The sequence below is a fragment of the Blennius ocellaris genome (assembly GCF_963422515.1).
Source record: "Blennius ocellaris genome assembly, chromosome: 4".
In the NCBI taxonomy this organism is placed as follows: domain Eukaryota; kingdom Metazoa; phylum Chordata; class Actinopteri; order Blenniiformes; family Blenniidae; genus Blennius; species Blennius ocellaris.
This window is the reverse complement of record NC_137653.1, coordinates 13,375,510-13,398,362: the sequence shown is the minus strand read 5'-3', so window position 1 is coordinate 13,398,362 and position 22,853 is coordinate 13,375,510. Positions and strand designations below refer to the sequence as shown.

Genomic DNA, 22,853 nt, shown 5'->3' with positions numbered 1-22,853 from the left:
ACAGTGTGTCTGATGATGACGAGCCACAAAAACACGCAGATAATAAACCACTAAGCGCTTGTGTAACTTATTAGTCATACCTGTTCGCCTTTTCTCCCTGGGAGGCCAGAGCGTCCGTGAGTACCACTGTCCCCCTGAGCACAAACAAAAACCATACACATTGATTTATTGGATATGTGACTCATGCGTTTGTGACTCAATGGGCACAAATAAACAAACTAACATAATTCATTTGCTTTGATCGAAAAACTCTTTATTTAATATCAAAGATGTCAAACATGTGGCTGCGGTGTCCAAAAACATGCTCGTTTTTATTTTTGTCTTACTACATCACCTTTTCTCCTTTGGGCCCATCAGATCCACAAGCGCCTTTGGGCCCTCGATCACCCTGGAAAAAAAATGTTTACTGCTAAGAAACATACATAAAATGCGTTTATTCTGTAGGTTTCAAAGTTAGAAATATGGGAACAAACAGCCAGTCCATTCAAACCAACGTTAATTTGCCGCTTACTGCTGAAGCACTTTCACACATGGTTTGCAATAATGGAGAAAAAAGACACAAAGCTTCTACCATTTCCTTGATAACAGACATTTAGAGTGCAATGACAAGTAAAAGCCAGATAAGAGGCAATGTGGCTGTCGAGGACTTCAAGAACTCTGTTCTGATTTTAAATCCCCTTTTCATTCACATCAAACTGGTATAAATGTCTGACAGAGGAAATGGGGTATAAATGGGACTTTTAAAGTGACTTTCTTTCAGCGTTTAATGTTTTATGGTCAACCAGAAAGCCACCATATACTTATATATATATATATATATACAATGCAGTCAAGCAAGCTCTTTGTTAGCAATGTGGTCATGTAGCCTAAAGTGTGCCTGACATAAACAAAAAACAAATTTACTTACTAAATACATTTTAATGCTTCAGCTGTCTCAATGTTCTCAATATTATCCTTCACATTCACCCATTTACCCATGTAATCATGTAGAAAATTGCACCATAAAGACAATTCATGTTATTCAACCCATTATTATTATTATTATTATTCCAACTGCTCCACCTGAATTGATTGAAACTTCAGACTTGGCGTCTTGTACAAGGGTATTTTCGACATATGGAGACAGAACAGCCAAACGTGGGAGGGGAGATGACTCATCCTACAACTGAGCAACAGCTCAAGACTTTAATTCTTCATAGTTTCCTAGTCTTTGTCTAATCTAAAATGACTGTCCACCAAACAGAATAACCTATTATACCACACCAATAAAAGTTGAACTTAAACACTGTCAGGACATATGTAAAGGCAATACAATTCCCCACTGAGAAAGAATTATGACAAATGTTTTTAGTTAAACTACTCAAGGGTATTCCGTCAACAAATATGTGAAGTGATGGTGACCACAATCTCCTCCTCAAAAATATCCCACCTTTATTAGGATAATCACTATAAAGATGATTGGCAATAAGAAAAAAAACTTAAATTGCTGCATTAGCAACACATCCAGAGAAATGTTGTTAAAGTTCTTTTGATGTTTGTTAACAAGCTAAAAAAAAAAAAAAAACCTAAACAAAACATAACGGACACAAAAACATGACATCTGTGCCCAGCTCTAGAATTGCAACCCTCTTCTGATTGGTTTAGTGATTTAAATGAAAGTACTGAAAAAAAAAATGAGGTGAAATGATTTTCCTTCGGGTAATGGGACGACACAGAATCTTCAGTGGTGGATATGAATAATTTTAATATTGGCTTGTAAGTAAATAATCTCAAAGCGACCGACACAATTTGCATTAATCCTCTGCAATCACAGCATTTTCATCCTGTTATTGAGCTGCAGCTGACATCACCCAACCCTGAAAATACTGAACAGCATGGCTGAACCCTCACTTAAGAAAGAAACGGTCTTGAATGCACACAGTGGAAATACCTTAATTCCTCGCATTCCTACAATACCGATTTCTCCCTTCACCCCTGTTTCCCCTGGCAGTCCATCCTTTCCAGGTAGTCCCTGAAAAGAAAACCATTAAAAAATGTAAAAAAAAACAAAAAAACAAACCCAAATCTGACCCTGGCCTCCATCAATAAATCACAAGAATCTGCAGACAGAACATGAAGCAGCCAAACCATTCCACCAGGTACTCCAGGCTGCCCTGCTTCACCCTGTAGGGATAGAAACTAGATTACAGCAATTGTAGTAGTAATATCACTGCTTGAATCGAACCTGCTTTGCCATGAGTGTTGATATTTATTAGAATACAAACATTCATTCATTAACTTGCCTTCTGTCCACCAGGTCCACGGGCACCCGGGAATCCAGTGGATCCTCGTTCTCCAGGTTCCCCCTGGAGACCCTGATGTCAATTACAGAGATAAATATACACATTAATCATCTGAAGAAGAGATACAAATAAGACAGCTCGGTCATTGGTAGATGTATGAAATTTGACTTTTTCTATGTTGGCATGGCATTTATTAACTCAGATATACCTGCAGTCCTGCTGGGCCCTCTTGACCTTTAACCCCCTTTTCTCCTTGCACACCTTTGGGTCCTCTGTCACCCTGCATGAAACAACAGTAAAATCCACAAATGGCATATAAAAAAAAAAGGACCCAGTGCACAGTGATGCTTTATGGGAAACTCACCGTTTCTCCTTTCGTGCCCTTATCTCCAGGAGCTCCTCCCACCAGCACTGTGTCGCCCTGCCAGTAAGAATACAACAGTGGACATTACATCTCATCCCCTTCCCAGACAAAACCAAAAGAAAAAAAAAACCCGGCGTGTTACCCTGTTATCGTATTTAACACCATGTGACTTGTAATATTGCAGCTCAGTGTCATTGTACATTCACGTTGCTCTGGCTCTGTACAAAATGACCTGCTTCCTTAATGCTGACGCAGTGTCTTATTTTCAGCTTTTTCCATCAGAGCTGCTTTACAAATACAAACAAAGGAGGAAAAAAAAAGAGGAAGCGAGCGAGCTGAAGTAAAGCATATACCATATTGAAATGCACACACCTTCTCTCCTTTGTCACCTTGCAGCCCACCGTCTCCCTAAGTAAAAAGATTGACAGCAAAGGATTTCATTCAAGCGTGTCAATTCAATTCAGTACTTTACATGGGCAGAAAGCTCAAGGGAAGCAGCTGAAATGACGACACATAAAAATGGGTAAAAAAAAAAAAATAGGTGGTTGTATTCACCTTTTCCCCCCGAGCACCGCGGATTCCCGTGGGACCCTGATGGACACACAGATAGACAAATCCTGCATCATTTATACCTCCACAATCCAAAAAAACAACTGCATGTGTTCAAGGTGAAGCCATATTTTTCTCGTCAAAAAGCAAATGGCAGGAGATTATATGAAATCGCAGTAATGCTGTGTGTCTTTAGGGTCTGCGGCTGAATTATACAGTCAGCGCGGGTATACTAGATTTCTGTGAGAGATGGAAAACCCGGCTGTATGATTTATTTGCTACCTGAGAAGAACCTTGTTTCTACTGGAGAAGAGCCGCTTTTTTCAAGGACACAAGGTTTGCGTTTATATATTTTTCAGACATGCAAACTGTCTTGGCACAGAATTTAGAGATTTGGTGATTAGACCGTGTGGCTGAGTGATGAATGGAATAGAAAACTCTCGATATTTACTGTTGGTCCTCTTTCTCCATCCACACCAGCTCGACCTTCCTCGCCCTAGAAAATGATGGTTGGGGGGAAAAAAAATAGAGATTCTCAAATAAACCGGTTTCTTTCTATCCTCCAAAGGCAAATTCATACAAAATTACAAAACATCTCTGATAAGTGGCGAATCCAATTGTCTTACTCTGGGGCCTGGATCTCCCCGTTCTCCTCTGGAACCAGGAACACCGACACCAACTTCCCCCTGGACATAAAGATAATGACTATAAGCCTTCAGAAAATGCAGTAACATTTACTGCGGTTGGCCTGGTTGGATGTTCACCTTGTCTCCTTTCACTCCGTTAGTACCAGCGGAGCCCTAGAAAGCAGAGCAGCGATCAGATGACTCGGAAAATAAATCTGCTCCTGCTCTTTTCTCTCGTTTCTTGTACAATGAACAGTTAAACCGAATATGAGGCTTTCAGGGAAGCTCTGCTACTCATCACAGTGTAACAAGAGCAGAAACCCACTGATTGTCCTGCAGGTCCAGGAGGACCAGGAGGACCGACATTCCCTGCACGGCCAGCGAATCCCTGGAGACCCTGAAAGCGAGACCACGATACTGGTAAATGTCAGCAGAGAGAATAACGTTGCAATCATGTAGTTTGGAGTTTTTCCGGTCATCGGCAGCTCCATCTACCCTCTCTCCCGGGGGTCCAGGTGGTCCTGGTTGTCCATTTTCGCCTCTTACGCCAGGCTGCCCAGGCCCCCCTGCCTTTCCCTGGGGTCCTGGGGAACCAGCTGAGCCAGGGAGGCCTGGATCGCCCTAAGATGTGGTCATACATTTTATTCCCATAGTCCATCTGATAATGCATAATGTCTGATTGGAGCAATAAAAACAGAGACGCTTCGCTTGCTGCTGCTCACCTTTAAGCCTTGAGGCCCATCCCGGCCAGGTGGACCTGCCAGTCCTATGCCCTTCTCACCCTGCAACACACAGTTTGTCATTCATCTCACATGTTGGTTTGATTCTGTGCGGATAATTAAGACGCGTCGCTGAAAAAGGTCACCTTGTCTCCTTTTGGTCCAGGAGATCCTTTTGCTCCCTGCATGAAAAACAAGAGGTGTAAAAGAGGAAACGACAAAGAGCAAATGTTTGACATATTCACACATATTGCGAATAAACATACAATCCTCACATTAATTTAATAATTTATTTATTCATAATCCTAGTTAATACATTTTCAAGTAGTGGTGCCGTGCACTGCAAGCACAGTTTTTCTTGTGGTTAGAGTTAAAACGCCTCGTTGAGCCCGAGGAAAACAAATGATCAAAACCCTCGGCGTCTGAGAAGAGCGGGCTCAATCACAGTCGACACTTTTAGACACAAGGTCAGGACACGATAATCACATTACTAGAAAAAAATGGTTAAGGCAACATTAAAATAATTGGCTTGACCTTGAAGTAAGTAAACATAAAAAAAAAAAAATCATTCTTGTGAGCTATGTGTGGTACAAAGGCGAGTATATTTACCCCTATTTTTGTACCTGTATCATATTTATTAATTTGACAAAGACAGAGGTTTAATGAGGTTTCTTTCACATATCTCGTGGTATGAATATTTTTGCACATACCCTACAAAGAGGAGCATATAAATGTTCAGGATTAACTGTAACATGAATTGTGTTACATATTTTATTGTATTACTAGACTACAAATGACGATTATACATATGCTTGATAATAATAATAATAGTACTAATTTTGTAATAATCTTTTTTTCCCCACAGTTAGATGTTGGGTGTGCACTCAACTTTTACCACATGTGAATAATTTAAACAGTGCAGTCAGGGGAAGCTGATTACTTACATCCTCTCCAGGCTCTCCTGCTTCACCGGCCACACCCTTGTATTATGAGAGAGATGACATTGAGAGGATATAGACACGTTCAGCACAATTCACCAGACTTGCTTTGCACGGAGTTGCTACTCACTCTTTCTCCTTTGGAGCCTGCAACACCCTTGTCTCCTCTGTTGCCCTGAATGGCAGAGATTATAGATTTAGTCATATCTCATTCATGAAAATGCCAAGAACATCTCGAGTCTTGTGGTGATGACAAAAACACGTGTTTTGGTTTTCGCAGGACTCACCATCTCACCGGGTAGACCTCTCTCTCCAGCCACGCCTGGCAGCGTTTGACCAGGAGGCCCCTACATCAATCAGAACCATGAAAGTCCTGTCAGCTGTGTGCAGCAAATCTCTTCTTCTCCATCATATATGTACCAGTTGAATGCAACTACTTTCATCTTAATGCTCATAAGTACTCACTCTCTCTCCTTTGAATCCAGGGGGCCCAGAAACAGCCTGTGTGAGTGAAAGAAAAAAAAAATATATAGTATACAAATGGGTACTTAATAGCCTCAGTTTAAGTGTCAGGTTAGCCCAATCATTATCGTTTGTGGCTCTTTAATGTCAAGAGCTTAATGCCTTCAGTAAGGACAGCCAGCACATGCTCTCTCACTGCTGAAAAACGACAACATACTGCACATGCTAAAAAACCAAGTGAATTTTTCCAAAAAGACACGGAGTCACTTGCTGATGATGTAAACAATCAGCTTACTAAATTATTGGGAACAAACAGTAGGTTGTGATATACAACAAAAATGTGTATGCTCTATGCTTAGTGATGAAGATCCAATACTGGTGTTAATATCCTAACTTTTTTTTAATCAATAAATGAAGTAAAGTGGTGGCCAATGTTTTCAATGAATTATATTTTTTAATGGATGGACACAAAAATAAAGTATGTAAGTGTAAATCAGTATATTAGTATTCAGGTTTTCGCGGCCCGACAGCCTTGTGTATACTAGTATGACTTATGAGGATATAAATCTGTTTAAGCTTTCACACATGGTAAAATTAAAGTGAGATTTAGAGGAGCGAATACTGTAAGTCTCCATGCCGGCAAGTCAATGGAATCTGAATCAAGGAAAACAGGCTTGCATGCGTGCGCGTGCCTGTGCGTGTGCATGGAGTTTTGTGTGGACCAACAAATGGTGGCGCGTGAGCCCGAGCAGATGGACAAGTGCCACCTGGTTATTTATCAAACGGGTGAACTCCCTGACTGTGTCACCGCAGCTCTGTCCAAGGTGCTGAACCTGAGGCTGTCAGTAGTCGGGGAGCCAGTCGAGACCGTCGTCACGATTGATGTCAGCACGGCAAACAGCAGCGCTGGCCGCGAATACTGAGTATCTCACAAGCAATCTCTCCTCCCTTTTCCTCAGGGGCGCTTTCCCAGAGACCGGCAAACTACAACACCGGCAGACAGGCGCTTCCAGCAATAAGTTTAAAATTGTGTACAGAGCTGAGTGATAGAAAATCTTTTGTTACATTTTATTTGATGTTTCTTTCAGTGAATGTGTTTTCAGATTTATCCATGGTACATAATTTCAACAACAACTGTTATTCTCCAGGTTTTCCCCAAAGTCCAAAGATGTTTGGTCAAATTGTGTCTTTAAATTGATGGCAGGACAGAATGTGTGTGTGTGTGTGTGTGTGTGTGTGTGTGTGTGTGTGTGTGTGTGTGTGTGTGTGTGTGTGTGTGTGTGTGTAGTCCCTATATTTAACAAACAGTTTCCATTACTACTGACCATTTTACAGCACAACATTTTAATAAATTCAGAATATTTCATACAGGATGTTAAAACAATGTTTTCTAAGAACAGTTCATTAATGAATCCTTCCTACACCGCTTTGTCCCAGTTCTTATGAAACATCTTTCGCTCACCACTTTTTCCTCTGAGTGGATTGACAGACTATGGTTGCCTGGAGGTGTATCGGCTGCTATAAATATATACTATTGCTATTTCAAGGAGAGAGGACTGTCAGATAAGACTAATCATTTTTTGTGGGTTCCCATTACTGGTCTGATACAAGCTTGAAGATGTGTGACATATTTAAAACATTATATTTAGATTTAAAGTACAGGGGAAATATTTGTTAAGCATGATGTTTTGAGAGTCAAACAGGAATATGACAATTACTGAATAAGTCTAAAACACAGCAACACTTATGTTGTTCCTATCTGAAAGAGATATAGAAAACATTAAATTTTTAGGACGCTGGCCTTGAGAGCTGTGGCTCGGTTAGTAGGGTGGTTGTCTCCCAATCAAAATGTTGCTGGTTCAATTCCCATCTCCACTTGTCTAAGTGTCCTTGAGCAAGACAATGAACCCCACAGTGGTCCCAGCGAATGGAGTGAGTGCCTTGCATGGGAGCTGCCGACATTAGTGTGAAAATGTAAATGTGACTAACAGTGTAAAGAGCTTTGCAGACCGCTTGTGTGGTGGAAAAGCGCTATATAAGTGAAATCCCTTTACCATAACAGAGTTTTTGTAGCTCTGACTTTATACATATATATATATATATATATATATATAGAGAGAGAGATAGATATGTGCCTTGCCTAGGTTTAAACTGCAAACACAATCAAGATGTAAAAGAAACTGACCACAAAGTTGACCTGAAAAACTTTAAAGATTGAGGTCATTTTCTTGCAAGGTTTTTTTTTTTTTTTTTTTCTCCGACTGTGAATGTGCTTTGGATTCTAAACTAAATGGCTCCATTCTTCAAAAGTGCTGCCAAACCGGCATTTCCATTCAGCTTCTATACTGCTTTGTCCAATTCATGGTCGCAGGGTGCTGGAGCTGATCCCGCCTGACGATGAGCGAAGACAGAGGGTAGGTCGTTAGTCACAGGACAAACCTAGACCCATATGAGCAATTTAGCATCACCAACGCTAGATCTGTGTTTTATAATGGTAAAAAAGTTGTTATATCTTCTCACTCTGACATTGTTTGTGAATTAAAAGCTAATTATTCTGTATGTTCCTCTACCACAAGAAACCTTATGAAATTCATTTTGCTGTTCAAAAAGTGACACAACAGGTAGAAGGTTTGTTGACTTCTGGCTCTGGCAACCAAGGATCTGCTGTAGCTGCACTGGAGGCAACACTGAATGCATAACAAAAAGTAGCAACTTAATATAGGTAACACGATGAAATAAAAAAGCAGTGCAGCTACAAGTCATTTTGTTTTTACTGTAGCATGAATTTAAAAATGCATCAGACCATTTACTTTAAGGTCAGATTGAGATAATCAAAGGATATTTTTTATGATGGTGTGATGAGCCCTGTGCAAAGAAGGACCACCTTTCCAGCTATTTCCAGTCTTTTTGAGCAAGAATGTGGTCTAACTGAGAACTTCAGAAGCAGAGTTGCAGATGTAATAAAAACAGCACTTTATATAGGTATTGTAGGAAAACCTTCCCAGAGTTCACAATAAAAGACAAACGCGTCAAATGTGAAGAAAGATGTGCAAAAGAACTTTTTTCTTTTACTTGTTTAAACGTGTATAGCTGAAGTCACAGTAACCACACAGTGACAACCAAAATTTAAATATTGACAGTAAATCATGTCGTTAATATCAACATTTGTGGCAAATACAAATATGTGCTGGTTTATACTTTAGCCACTGGGGCCTATTTAGGTTATATTTGAGCAAAAATTACCATGAAGAATGGGACAGAACATCCCGTCATTGTGAAAATATAATTCTTTAAGGCTGTCAGTCACCAGTGCAGAGGCATACACAACCCTGTGAGAAAAGTTGTCTATCGAGAAAAGTATGAATAAAAAACAGAAACAGCTCATGGCCCAAAATGTCTGGCCCTGTCTGTCAGTCTTTGTGACTCTGATGTAGCTCAGGCATGTATTGCTGCCAAGTAAACTGGCATGCTGGTATTAAGGGACAATTAAAATGCTGAAAGAAATAACACAATGAACACTGAATTGTACAGGACCCACTATGTACTGGTGCAAACATCCAGAAAACAACAATCTTACTCATGGCCACTCAAATCAAAAAAATCTCATGCTAAAATATATGTCACGAGTTTAAAATGTTCAAATTATCGCTTGAATAAGTAGAATCAGATCTGCATCTGTCAAGTATGTTTTAAGGGTGGAACGAGATGTTGAGACATTTTCAATATCTACCAACAATCCATCGCAGGCTGTGCTATTTGCAGACTGGCTGGCGAGGATACAGCCAATAGAACATTCAAGGCAATTATCCATAAATTTATGCAAGGATTTAACTATAATTCACATTCACGGCCTGCCCCTTCTTATTCTTAGTGAGGGAGGCCTCCACAGGGCTTTCCCTCATTTAGCAACCAAAAAAATCCAGGGCTGTACTGCAAAAGATTATTTCTGCAGCAGGAAAGCGAAAGCTCATTTCACTGGCTGAGCATATGCCAGAGAATTTGTGATTTGAATGTCAATCAATGAGTCATCTAACCGAGAAATACCAGTGAGCCTGACTGCACAGGAAGATGAAGTCTATTGCAACCAAATACAACCACAACCAATGCTCATGGTGGATATTCATTTATATATGTTCAGCATAAATGTTATGTGCAACACAGAAAGTCCAGTAATAGATATCAGTAAAAGCTAAATGAGACTCAATATTAGATAGAAGAATGACTTTAGTGGCCCAGATATGATGGTAGATGTGCCTAATTCACTCTATTACTTTTCAATATGCAGAGTTAGAAATGTGTTCAGACAGAAGTGACAGACACTTATTTATCTACATCCAGATACACTTAGTATCTGGATGTACTCCATCACACATGATTAGGTCTGACTACACTAATCACATTTCCCAGGTTGATTAATCCCAAACTACTGCACTGCCCTGAAAGCCAACTGACTGCATGAGTCAGGGAAATGTTAAAGTTCTCTTTCTTCCCGTTTCTTTGCTGATAGCACTTTTTTGGCACGATGCTTCTCACAGCCACAAGATTCACCCTGCCGCTGGCAATGAAACATTATCAGAGTTAAAACATCCGAGGTTGTTGGGCCAGCGACCTGGAACATTAAGGCCACTAACAGCGGGAGTCCCGGCCAACTTCAGAATGAGTGGAAATTACAGAGGAATTGATTTGGAGCACCATCAGGGGTAAAAGCAAGAGTCTGAGCAAAGCCCCTGAAGGAAGAGTGGGAGCACGACCACCCATCGCTGTGCATCAGAGGAAAACTTCTGCTACAAACAGCCCTGCAGATTTTTTTATTACTTCATACAGGAAATCATTCCAAAGCTCGATAACATTCAATAAAAGCAACCGCAACACCAACTGTGTTATCCATCCCCTGAGATGCTACAACATGGACTCACCTTCCCCGGAGGACCGCTGTCTCCTTGCTCTCCCTTTAAACCAGCCTGGCCTGGAGGCCCAACAATGCCCTGAGGAGAAAGGTGCACAGTGTAAACCAAATTAAAACATCATCATGCATGTCACAGGTACATACGACGCAGAAATAGAACACATGCAGCCACAGATATACCTGTTTTCCAGGTAATCCGTGTATCCCCTCTTTGCCAGGCACCCCGTCTCGACCAGGAACACCAGGTTTACCCGATTCTCCCTGTGGAGAACCACATATATTCAATACATACATCATGTACTTAATAACCACAACACAATGTGCACTTGCATTACATGTTTTTTTAGACTAAAGAAGATGGCCAAAAATGCTTACAAAATTTAGTCTTCATAATAATACATTTCCCAACTTTATGGGGAATTTAGTGGTTGAGAGTATTTTAAAATATTCTTTATTTTGAAAGTCACATTTCAGATATCTATTCTACAATGGTACATTTATTATTAAATACATAGTGAAGTGTTTGTGTTTCAGGGCGAAAAACAAAAACTGTGTGACTTATTCAGTGTAAAATCAAGTATGGTGTATATAAAGCATTCTCTCTTCTTAACTACTGTATCTATTTTCACTTACAACTGAAATATCTCAGTCATTAATTTTTTTAATTTTCTGATTACACAGTTTTGCAGCCACAGAAACAGCCTGATTAAAATGACACTCACCACCTGCCCTGACAGTCCTGGAGGGCCCTGGGGACCCTGTGGGGAGAAAAGAATGACAGTTATGGAAGAAAACAATTTGATACACACCATGAGATCTTTCAATTGGGTTCACAAAGAGAACAAAAACACCATTTATCCTGTAACAAAAGCAGTGATTTTTCAAGAACACTTACAACGGCTCCTGGGGGACCTGGTGGTCCTGGCAGACCTGTGCTCCCCTGGGCTCCGGGAGGACCCTGCAGACAGGAGAACTCTACTTACACACTGCACATTTCTCATACGTCTCCATTGGCTGAACATTATTCACGGTGAATATTTTAAGTGAAAGCCACAAAAAAACAAAACAGAGAGGTAATTTTACCTGAACACCAACACCTGCTTCTCCTTGATTTCCCTGCGAAAGAAAAACAGTTTTCAATAAATTTTGCCTCCAACTGCTTTGCAAAGAATTTAAACAGTTAAACATTTATTATGAATGTTCCAAAAGCATTAATGTCACCTTCACTCCTGCTGGACCTGGTGACCCGTTGGGACCCATAGGACCCTAAAGCATAGCAAAGAAAAGCAAAGAAAAATAAGTTATTACCATGTAAATGAAAGTTGTTGATTGATTTGACAAATGCAAACTTCACTATGTGTCCTACTCACAGTTGGCCCCCTGACACCGGGCTCTCCTGGATTTCCCTGTAGGTGAAATCAAAAGTAAAGTTAGTTATTAGAAAAATATCAATCACATATAAAATAACTGCACTCAGGTCAAAGTTTAAAGGGCAAATTGAGATTTTGAACAGGCTGTCAGGAGTTATAACTATGATAGCGCTGTTCCTGTGTTTTTGTTTTCTTTTAGTTGTGACCTCCTGCTTGGAGTTGTTACTGATGCCAATCTAATGATAATAAAACTGCAGGTAACACATAGACCTGGATACAAACTAAAAAAATAACTTGACCCCCCTCGTCACTGCTCTTTAATCTGTGTGGCTCACACCAGTGAGATGTGTACCGAGTGGTGACATTTAGTGGGGATAGAACCTGGCAAGCAGACGAAGTCAAGCTAACTGGCCAGTGGCCTTGATAATGATCTTCTTCTCCAACTCTCAGTAAGAAAGTAAATAACATTTGACATTTACCAAAATAGAAAACTTGACTAGTAAGGCTACATGACATTTGAAAATGTCAAGAAAAAGTCCATACTTTTGTGCATGATGTTGGAATGTTAAGATTCCAACTTTACTCTTCAAATTAAATGGTCATTGCAACATTTCTTCTTTTATTAAACATCTTAAATGAACTCTCTCAACTGTAATTTGCAATTTTTTGAACTGCCATTTAAAAAATATCATCCTACAATTTTTTTATTTTTTTTATTTTTGCCTGAATATACCATCATATGATGCATAAATGATCAATAATATCTGGTAAGCATCCCACTCTTGTATGTTCTGGTTGGTTGTAGCACTGCTAATTCTCAGGATGTGCTCATTGTAAAAACAGTTAAGAACAAACGTGTACACAAAATATGACAACAGATGTAGTCGATTGATAATAAGTTAGACAAAATGCCGTCATAGGGAGACATTTAAATGTGGACATACATAACTGCACAACACTGACGCTTGACAAAAGATGGAACAGTATAGAGGATCAACAACGTCAACAAAGAGACACTTGCATGGTAAGCTCTGAATAATCAGTTCTGTGCGAGGGATAAGCACACAGCAGACAGTAGCCCCAGCTGCATGCACGATAAGCAGACTCAAGCAAATTGATAACAGTGCCTTTTTGGAGTAACCCAATTCCCTCCCACTATTGTACACTGAACCCCATTCAGGGCTGTCAGTTGACAATCTTTCTTCTCTGTTAAATATTGAATACCATGTTTGTAAGATTCCTTCCACATTCAGGAAGCTACTTGAACCATAATCCTATTTTCCAAAAAGATTTCGGAATGAAAATGATTTTTAAGCAAATAAATTAAGATTAAGGTTTTGAAATCTGCCTTTGAGGTTCATGATAGTCTGTGCATCCCGAGGGGGTTTCATTTCTTTCCAGACATAGTTGGAGCTTCTTGTTGTTTTAATAATGGCGTCATCAGATTCATCAGATCTGGTACCTTCTCACTCGTATCTGATACCAGAGGGTCAGGTTTCTCCCCACCTAAGCTTCTGCAGAACTATAACATGCCAGCAAGCAGCACAAAACCTACCGGTCTGCCTAGAACTCCAGGGAACCCAGGCATGCCCTGGAAAGGATGGAAGACAGGAGGGTACGGGGACAGAGTTTGAAGGAAGGAAACAGACAACACAGAAAAGGAAATGGACGGAGATAAGACACAGACAGAGAGAGAGAGAGAATAGTTACAGTGAGCTAATAGCCGCACAGATATAAAAGGGGTTTGTTCAGGGATCTATGAAGCTTCGGCCCAAAGAAGGAAAAAACAAGAGCTCCACTGGTTTTGTGTTTGCAGCCAACTCAGTGATTCATCTCCGCAGATCAAGCCTGGAAGCAGACTGTTACTCGTTACTCACTGGTTGGCCTCGAAGACCAGCGGGCCCTGTAGAGCCCTGCTCCGACATGCAGGGAAGGAAAATACAAAATGTGAGGAAGCACTTATAATCTCTTTCCTTTTCCTTGTATTTACCTTTGACCACACAAGTAATTATGACTCACACAACACCGAGACGGGCTTTCGTAATCACTGTGGATTGTACGGTAAGATGCAAAGATGAAACTTCTGTCTTTCAAGAAAACAAAAACAGCTAGTTTCAAAGGTTAAAAGGGTAAGTATGCAAACTATGGCACTTCATATCATCACCAGTGGCATACTACATAAAGACAACTATGCTGATTATCTCACAGAATATAGTTTAAAACACATATGATTGCTTTCATTGGGAAGTAAAACACACTGACCAAGTCTGGTGGAATGGATGGTGTGTGATAGCATTAATGTTTTCACATTACAATGTAACTCTAAACTTCCTATAAATGCTTTAATTTGAACAAACGGAAATAATTGTACAATTGTAGTTGCCTCATGTGTTCATGAGTACTTACCAAGTTTGCTGCTCACTGCATACACACAACACTATCATACTCTTCAATACATTTAAAAATCACAGCATTTTCAGCTATCTACATTTTCGCTTTTAAAAGTAGATATGACTTCACGCCGACTCTTCCACTTACCGGTTTACCATCCTGACCAGGTTTTCCAGGTTCTCCAGATGTTCCCTGGAATGACAAACCACATTTTGTCATCTTATTTTCCACAATTCAGTAGTTGTTATTCAATAAAAAAACCTCTTTTCGGGTCTTATTTTGACCAACAACAGGAGGAAAATTTAAATTGTGCCAAACTTAGGCCAACCAATCAGCAAACACCTCTTTGGTGTTTCTAACATCCCATTTGATAGCAAATATAATCCTGGCATCAAGGTAAGACAGACAAGACAGACACATGCCTGCAGCACACCTAAAGTCAATTTCTTACTTGTAATTCATCTGATACGTTTTTGTACTGTTGGAGGAAGCTGGAGTACAAATATGTCCATGCACGCAATGAAGTAACTTTCAAACTCCACACAGAAAGGACCCCGGTTAGGAGAAAGTTGTTTTGTCTTATAAGAATAATGTGCAAAGTTAAAAGTCCCTCTCATCTCATCCATAGAGCTTAATAAAGTTCCACTGTTAAATGTGGGGTAAAAGTGCATACGAGGTTATTCCAGACTAAAACATCAGGTCATACTTGTCCCTACTACTGAATCGGCCATAATCACTGTAAGAAGACTCCAGGAATAAAATAAAAAACGTTGTCCTGAACGTTAAAGATTTCAAGTGTTGGTTAACTCTTATGTGAATGAGAACTGGGTGAATGTGATTTCTCAGTTTTCTGAAGTGGGTGGCAGATATTTCAGTGCTGCCTCAGTGTGTACAGGTACTGTACTGTGTTTTACTGTATTACAAGGTGTTGAATGGTCTGGTTGCTCGGGACATAATTGCCATACAAAGCAATTGGAAAGAGTTAAATAAAATACACATTATTCCTATAAGACAAAACCACTTTCTCCTAACAGCCCCCCCATACTTGTATTTCAGAATTGTAGCTACTACACTGACACAACAAACAATAGTGGTTGGTGCTGGATGACATTCAAATAAAGACTTACACGGAGTAACTTTAACTTAAAAAAAATTTACTTATTCAGGTTTGGTGGATGTAAGAGCCAAATTGGGCTTGTTGTATGACCATTGGGTGGTGAGTGAGTCAACTGACCTGTGAGCCGTCGCGCCCTTTTTCTCCAGAGTCTCCTCTGTCACCTTTATTCCCCTGAGGCCCCGCAAAACCCTGTTTGACATAGGAAAAATAGAACATTTGCTCATTTCCATTCCAAACTTTAACCACTGTTAAAACAAAATCACAGACATAAGACGAAGGGTCACTTACCCGGTCTCCTTTTGGTCCCGCTGGTCCTGATACACCAGTCTCTCCTTTAAGTCCTACTACTCCAGGAGCTCCTCTGGCTCCAGGGGCCCCAACCAGCACTGAATCAGCAGATGCTCCCTATAGAATGTACAGAAACTCTTATTGTCAAAGCTGAAAATGCTGTGCTACTATTTCACTAACAGGACGGACTTTACCTTTTGACCTGGTGGGCCGGCGGTGCCTGTTAATCCAATTTGACCCTGATACGAAGAAGAAATTCTGAATTGTGGTGGAAAACGTTTTGTTCCATCAAGTGAATCAATCTAAACAGTCACTTACAGCTTGTCCTCGGTCACCCTTTTCTCCTCTGTCGCCCTGAAAAACAGAAGGTGTAAATGATATCATGTGCATTACACCTGAAATGTTGGTTTACTCATCGCCCCTCTCACCTTGTCTCCTGGTCTCCCAGCCTCGCCGAGCTCCCCAGCTCGTCCAGGAACTCCAGGTATTCCAGGCTTGCCGGATTCTCCAGCATGCCCCGCGGGTCCTTCTGGCCCTCGTTCTCCAATTGCTCTTCCTGGAGGCCCAGTGGCTCCCGCAGGACCCCGGTCACCTTGGTCCCCTTTAGTTCCCCGCTCTCCTGGCAAACCACGTGCGCCCTAAGTGCCCAAAGGGCAAAAAACATAATTATGTGAATGAAACCATTTACTTTTACTATACACTGCAAGGTGTCAACAAATAAAGTGACTCGTCTTTGGCTTCACTTACATCCAGACCAGATGGGCCTCGTGGTCCAGATTCACCTCTGTCTCCCTTGTCTCCTTTCTCTGTCTTCTGGACTGCAAAACGCTGGATCAGGTCCTTGCTGTCCACAACCGTCTTCAGATCCGACATCTGCAGACACATGATGGAAATCAGCAGCGAAATAGCTTCATAGAACCCGGCTTCAGAGCCTCTGACAAAGATCTGTCATTTAGTCTTTTGAAAAGAATCTCAAAAATAGCGTGTCAGTTCCCTTGGTGTCACTTTCACTTGCTTAGTCCAGAAAAGTAAAGTAAACAAAAGGTGCATCTCGAAATATAACAGTTCTGTGAGGAAGTTGTGAAAAAAAAGGTCAAGAATCTGGATGGAATGGGTATTACAAGTAAAAACCTTCAAGTATTCCAATGTATGTATGGTGAGTCTTAAATAAATAGAGGTTTCACTGTTCACATTACGTGAAAAATGTACCTTTATATTATATTCTCTTTTTGATACACTTCCACATTTTCATGTGAAATCAATAATGAAAGGTTATCAACGTTCACCAATGTCCACTCATTCAATTGGCATCATATTGCGTTAGCAAAAGAGCAACTCATATGATGCACAAACAGCAGAGGAAACGTTCTCTCTTTAAGACTATCATGTTGAAATATTTCGACAAAAAGCTATAACTGACAATCTCAGGGCGTGACATTTACCAGAGTTAAAATGAACCCTGGTGTGATCACTGTACAGTCAAGGTAGAACAAGTGTGGAACATTCAAACTCTGGCACGTCTCAGAAGAAGCTCCATTCAAACTCCCGTGTGAAATAAATGAAGTCAACCTCAGCGCCTACAACAGAAGCTCTGTATTGTTGCAGCGGATCATAATTGATGTCGGCAATGGTGGATTTCCTTCTGCAGTTTTGTTGCCTTCATACATTTGACAAGCTTTTTCTGAGATGGCTGGCAGATTTTCCACCACACTAATCCAGCAGGTATTCGGAATACGTACATCACAGAAGCTAACCACACCACAAGTGTTCTCATGGCTTCAGATATATGTCTAGACTTTTCAAGGCCAATCAAACAGTGCCTGAAAAAAAGCTTGATAAAAACAGGATACAACCATAAATAATATTGAACCCACATACCTGAATACCAATGCTTGAAAGGGCTTTTTGTACATCCTGGTGAGAGGAACAATATATGTCAGTAAACATAGAAATCACAAATATTGACATTGTTGGATGAGGTGCTGATGTCATACCACTGATGTTCCGGGTTTACCCGGTGCCCCATCCTCTCCTGGGTCTCCCTGTCAATGACACGGTATCAGGGCGTCAGCACAGAACAATTCATCAATCACGTTTTCACATCTCTATGGTTGAAAGTTTAACTTACAGCATCGCCTTTAAGGCCAAGTGAACCTCGTTCCCCCTAAACCACAGAAAACAAAATCAGGTACTCTCCAGGTACTCCGTTTTCTTTCATAATCCAAAAACATGTAATTAAAGCTAAAAGGTGACGCTTAACGGGCGAGTTGCCCCAGCTTTCACTCACAGTCACGTGAGATCATGAGTCAATTGAATCGGTATCGAAGAAAACTACTACTTACCCTGGCTCCCACCGCCCCTGGGATTCCAGGGACACCCTTGAAAGACCAAGCCGAGACAATAAAAACGTCAGGAAAGTGTGAGACATACACAAACAGAACCACAAACATCACTGCTGCTTCATGTGCGACGCGGACATCGCCAACATGATCACACAAGTATTACATCCAATGAATAAAACTAGCATTTGTGTGCCATTTATGATGCAATTTTACCTTGGAGGTCAAAAATGTTTCATGAAATACATAAAGAAATAAAAAAAAAAAAAAACCTATTCTAATAATGTAAAAAAAAGAAATCTAAAACTGAAAAGTAATTTATACTCACGGGTGTCCCTGGAGGCCCCTGTGGACCTGGGATCGGTGCCGCTTCAACTCCTTTGACATAAACAACCTGAGAGGCAGCAAGAGCACAGGTTAGCTCAAAATAACATATGAAGCCTGCAAACTGGAAGATTTTGAAATAACTTGCACCTGGCCTGGAGGACCAATGCTTCCGGGTACTCCAGGAGCTCCTGAAGGACCGACAGGGCCCCCAGGTCCAGCAAGACCACGGTCCCCTTTTGTCCCATCACGGCCCTACAAAAACACATATGATGACGTAACAGAGATTTACTCTAAACAGGGTTATTTCCTCCTCAACTCCAGCAGAGACAGAGCTATAAAATCAAAGCAGGTGGCTGCTGCCACCCCTCCACTGATGTTCCAGAGATAATTAATACGAATTTGCACATGAAAACAGCATGCTGACATTTGGCGCCCCTCTGGATTCCTCTCAGAAGTGGCTCCCCCTTAAAGGCTAAGCTCAATCATTACCGGGATGTAAATTTATATGGCAACTTCTGAGAGAACTATTGATTGAGCAGTGAGTGAGTCTGTGATGTCAACATGAGCACAAGCTACTGTTGATATGTGGACATTTTCGAGGCGACGGGATGAGGTGGAAACAAGAGACAAGCCGGTGTGCAGTGAAGTGGAGGAAACTTTGATCAAAACAGGAAGAATGGGTGCTATATATTGAGTCGGAGAGGTTACAGTGCGCAAGAATATGTCAACAAAAACATATTAGAAGAATAGTGATGTGAAGGAGGTTTTAGGAAAACTGACATCTCTCCCAGCTGCTCCAGTTTCGCCTTTGTCACCCTATGAATAAGAAATAGCACTGTCAGATTTTCATAAAAGCATACAATAAGTTCAATATAGGTAATCCAACCTATCAACATACATTTGCTTCTCAAAAGATTATACATTGAAAAAGTTAATTTGTCAGTTAAACGTCCTTATATTTGGCCTTTATTATTACATATATATTAATATATGGCAAACCTTTTATAATCATCAAGTCATTAAAACTTATATAAGGAATAAAATGGGACATAAACACAAAGTCACATCCTAAAAACAAGTTCTTCTTATTTGTTCAGTTTATTTTTTATGAATATCAAAATAATTGAAAAAAAACTAAACATGAAAAACTCCTCAGTTTCACCATTTTTCAATAATTGTTTGTTCTTGGTGGGCGACAAGTTTTTTTGTTGTTAATTGTGGATAAACTGGTTAAAAAAAAACTCCTGGTAGTGCCAGATGATCATATGAAACCAATGAAGAAGAACAAACCTTTCTTCCATCTTCACCTGGAACGCCATCCTCACCCTCGGAGACAAAACAAAATGCATCACAACCTCTGCGAGTAACAAACTGAATAACAGCGACTTCACGAAAGAAAATCACTCCCATGTGAGTATTTCATAAAATGTGGGCATTTCCTTCAGGGTTTAAAAATAAACTCTGTACCATTTTCCCGGGGAGTCCCGGTTTACCATCTTCACCCAGTTTGCCCTGAAAAATAACAATCCAAGTGGCAAATTCAATAAATAGAGTTAGCAATAGCACAAGGAAAGTGTAGAACAAGACTGATTCAGACATATATGGATTCAAAGCTCAAAGTCTGTATGTAGGTTTGTGAACTCACAGGCGTCCCGGCATTGCCTGGAGGCCCAATCGGCCCGGTGGGGCCCTGCTCCCCTCGTAATCCTGGCAATCCCTGGGAGATAAATCCAACAAAAATCAGCACGAACTACCTAGAACGATAACTGTAGAAAGGTGCAAAATAAACAATTGGTGTGATAGGAATAAATAACTGAATCCAAACAAAACTAAGCATATGCTATTTGGGAATTATCAAAGGAATGTTAATGCAATAATACAGATAGATGGGACTGACATTGTAAGAACTGATGAAACCAAATCTTTTGAAGGACTATTAGATGAAATAATAATATACTGGATCATGTTGTGATGCATTTCAATACTCAGTAAGGCAAAACATTTTCTGGACCACAATTCGCTCCACATTCTCTACTCTTCACTCAGATCACCACACTTAAACGGCTGCGATTCAATTTGCAGGAGGTGTTTACTTCTTTTAAACATTATTTTTAATGTTTATTTATTTGCTGGCTGCTTCCTTTGCTTTGTTATTTGTGGTTATACAAGTTCTTTAAAGTTTCTGAGTGGTTTATTACACGATGCAAACTGGCGACAGTGCAGGATTGAATGTGCTTCTTTCTACTCGTTTTAGAGCATGTTAAGTTTTCACTTTCATTGTACTCATTATTTTGTTTTTATTTATTATGTTCAAAATAAAAGGAAAAAAAACAAAAAACAAAAAAATACTGTGGATGTATTTCAGGAGAAAGTGTCAGCTACTGTAGAACATTGCTCATATTGCATATCTGCCCTGTTAGACTAGATTTAAACTCTTTAAACTGTAAGTTTAGAACAGATCTCCATCTATCTTCTTAAACACTTAATCCTCATGTTCAAGATACACCTTCCTTCACAGTTTATAGTTGGTTTATGTGACTGGTCACATGAGTAAAGACTATGGGAACACCTCCCCAGTGCCCTCTGCAGCATATACGCTACAACTGCACCCAGACTGTGACTGCAGAGGAGCCTGAGTCCAGCTGTGGCTATGACTAAAACAGTTGTTTTTTAAAATAAAGTGCAATACATGATCTCTTCATCTCCTCCTGTCTCACAGCTCTGTCTACAACATGTTCAGTCAGATATCTCAACAAACTCTTCTCAACACATGTCCACACCATGTCAACTTGTCCTCCCTAGTTTTATCTCAAATGCTCAAACTGTTGTTCAAATTGTATTTTTGATGCTTTTACAACCAAACTCAGAGCATGAAACTTACATCTCTCCCAGATTCTCCTTGCTTCCCAGGATCGCCCTATGTGACGAAGAAGGAAAAAAGGACAGTATTGAGCTACACAGTGATTGACTTTACATACAGTGAATGTGGTTTTCAAGCTTAGTTAAAAAGATGGCAACAACTGTAGTACCCTCTGTCCAGGTGGTCCAACAACACCTGGTTTACCATCCACACCAGGGCGGCCATCTAATCCAGCAGCTCCTCTTTCTCCCTGATCATACAGAAATGTGTGATTAGATGATACATATTGAAGTCTGAACAATAACGGAACTGTTTACTTGAAGCTAAATTCAACACTGTCGGCACAGCTTTATTCCAGCTTCAATGCACTTCATCCTGCAAGAAATGAGCCACATAGGGAAATATCTAAACTCTAAGTGATTAAACATAAAAAAAAAAATAAACAATCCGATTAAAATTGTGTCACATAAAATCTGATTGAAATTAGAATCAGATTGGACGAGGTGGTGCAATCGTGTTATGGAGAATCAGACATAGTTGATGTAAACGTCACACAGGATTTCTTCCCACTGTCAAAGCTTTGAGCCCATGACTGTTTATCAGGTGATGCTTCTTGCATGGTTTTGAAAAAGCGAAGGACTGGCAAAGCACATCCGGTTAAAACGACACCGCAACTTCGCACAAACAACACTTTGCACTCATCTCTTCCTGATCATACTTGGAACAAGAAGACTGTTTCTTTGGTGATTCAGTTTCTGCAAAACAAGCTTGATTAGAACTTGTTGCCAAATTATTAGTTATTATTATTATTATTATTATTATTATTATTATTAGTCAGACCTCCCGCTGGACGTTGGATCATGTGTGAGCATTACGGGGTTGCTCAACTGACTGAATAGGATGATATTGTTGGTCCACATAAGCCTACAAATTAGTCACGTCACTTTAATCAGTGTATATACGAAAAAAATCGGATCTCTCAGTCATAAAGAATTAAATGACACAAAATGAAAAAAGGGACCATGTAAACATAGCTGCTGGAATGATTCCACAAACCAGAGATCATAGAGGTCCAGCGTCTCTGAGAGGCAAAATGAGAAGCTTGAGGAAAAAAGACTGGGAACCACAAGACTAAAATATTCTGTAAGTCACCACACACATAGAAAGTGTGAAGGTTTTTCTGGTGTGTGTGTGTGTGTGTGTGTGTGTGTGTGTGTGTGTGTGTGTGTGTGTGTGTGTGTGTGTGTGTGTGTGTGTGTGTGTGTGTGTGTGTGTGTGTGTGTGTGTGTGTGTGTGTGTGTGTGTGTGTGTTGGG

The 22,853-nt window shown here is 40.3% G+C and overlaps 1 protein-coding gene across 1 annotated transcript in view; it reads right to left on the bottom strand.

Annotated features, from left to right (window-relative positions):
• Nucleotides 1-22,853, bottom strand: part of col7a1 (collagen, type VII, alpha 1) — a 66,940-nt gene that overhangs the window by 10,869 nt on the left and 33,218 nt on the right. The window contains exons 61-107 of the mRNA XM_080495431.1: nt 21,708-21,788; nt 21,560-21,595; nt 20,324-20,395; nt 20,146-20,190; nt 19,969-20,004; nt 19,459-19,494; nt 18,826-18,930; nt 18,680-18,745; nt 18,355-18,390; nt 18,141-18,176; nt 18,007-18,054; nt 17,891-17,926; nt 16,760-16,885; nt 16,441-16,650; nt 16,331-16,366; nt 16,207-16,251; nt 16,013-16,129; nt 15,842-15,913; nt 14,755-14,799; nt 13,772-13,807; nt 12,217-12,252; nt 12,068-12,112; nt 11,930-11,962; nt 11,742-11,804; nt 11,569-11,604; nt 11,027-11,107; nt 10,857-10,925; nt 5,944-5,979; nt 5,766-5,825; nt 5,609-5,653; nt 5,485-5,520; nt 4,687-4,722; nt 4,544-4,603; nt 4,317-4,442; nt 4,147-4,218; nt 3,960-3,995; nt 3,822-3,881; nt 3,647-3,691; nt 3,202-3,237; nt 3,019-3,054; nt 2,647-2,703; nt 2,491-2,562; nt 2,283-2,354; nt 2,128-2,163; nt 1,931-2,011; nt 335-388; nt 81-134 (exon numbers count right to left, since the gene is read on the bottom strand). Coding sequence (XP_080351557.1) covers nt 81-134; nt 335-388; nt 1,931-2,011; nt 2,128-2,163; nt 2,283-2,354; nt 2,491-2,562; nt 2,647-2,703; nt 3,019-3,054; nt 3,202-3,237; nt 3,647-3,691; nt 3,822-3,881; nt 3,960-3,995; nt 4,147-4,218; nt 4,317-4,442; nt 4,544-4,603; nt 4,687-4,722; nt 5,485-5,520; nt 5,609-5,653; nt 5,766-5,825; nt 5,944-5,979; nt 10,857-10,925; nt 11,027-11,107; nt 11,569-11,604; nt 11,742-11,804; nt 11,930-11,962; nt 12,068-12,112; nt 12,217-12,252; nt 13,772-13,807; nt 14,755-14,799; nt 15,842-15,913; nt 16,013-16,129; nt 16,207-16,251; nt 16,331-16,366; nt 16,441-16,650; nt 16,760-16,885; nt 17,891-17,926; nt 18,007-18,054; nt 18,141-18,176; nt 18,355-18,390; nt 18,680-18,745; nt 18,826-18,930; nt 19,459-19,494; nt 19,969-20,004; nt 20,146-20,190; nt 20,324-20,395; nt 21,560-21,595; nt 21,708-21,788 — 2,793 coding nt within the window. The remainder of the gene's footprint in view (nt 1-80; nt 135-334; nt 389-1,930; nt 2,012-2,127; nt 2,164-2,282; nt 2,355-2,490; nt 2,563-2,646; nt 2,704-3,018; nt 3,055-3,201; nt 3,238-3,646; nt 3,692-3,821; nt 3,882-3,959; nt 3,996-4,146; nt 4,219-4,316; nt 4,443-4,543; nt 4,604-4,686; nt 4,723-5,484; nt 5,521-5,608; nt 5,654-5,765; nt 5,826-5,943; nt 5,980-10,856; nt 10,926-11,026; nt 11,108-11,568; nt 11,605-11,741; nt 11,805-11,929; nt 11,963-12,067; nt 12,113-12,216; nt 12,253-13,771; nt 13,808-14,754; nt 14,800-15,841; nt 15,914-16,012; nt 16,130-16,206; nt 16,252-16,330; nt 16,367-16,440; nt 16,651-16,759; nt 16,886-17,890; nt 17,927-18,006; nt 18,055-18,140; nt 18,177-18,354; nt 18,391-18,679; nt 18,746-18,825; nt 18,931-19,458; nt 19,495-19,968; nt 20,005-20,145; nt 20,191-20,323; nt 20,396-21,559; nt 21,596-21,707; nt 21,789-22,853) is intronic.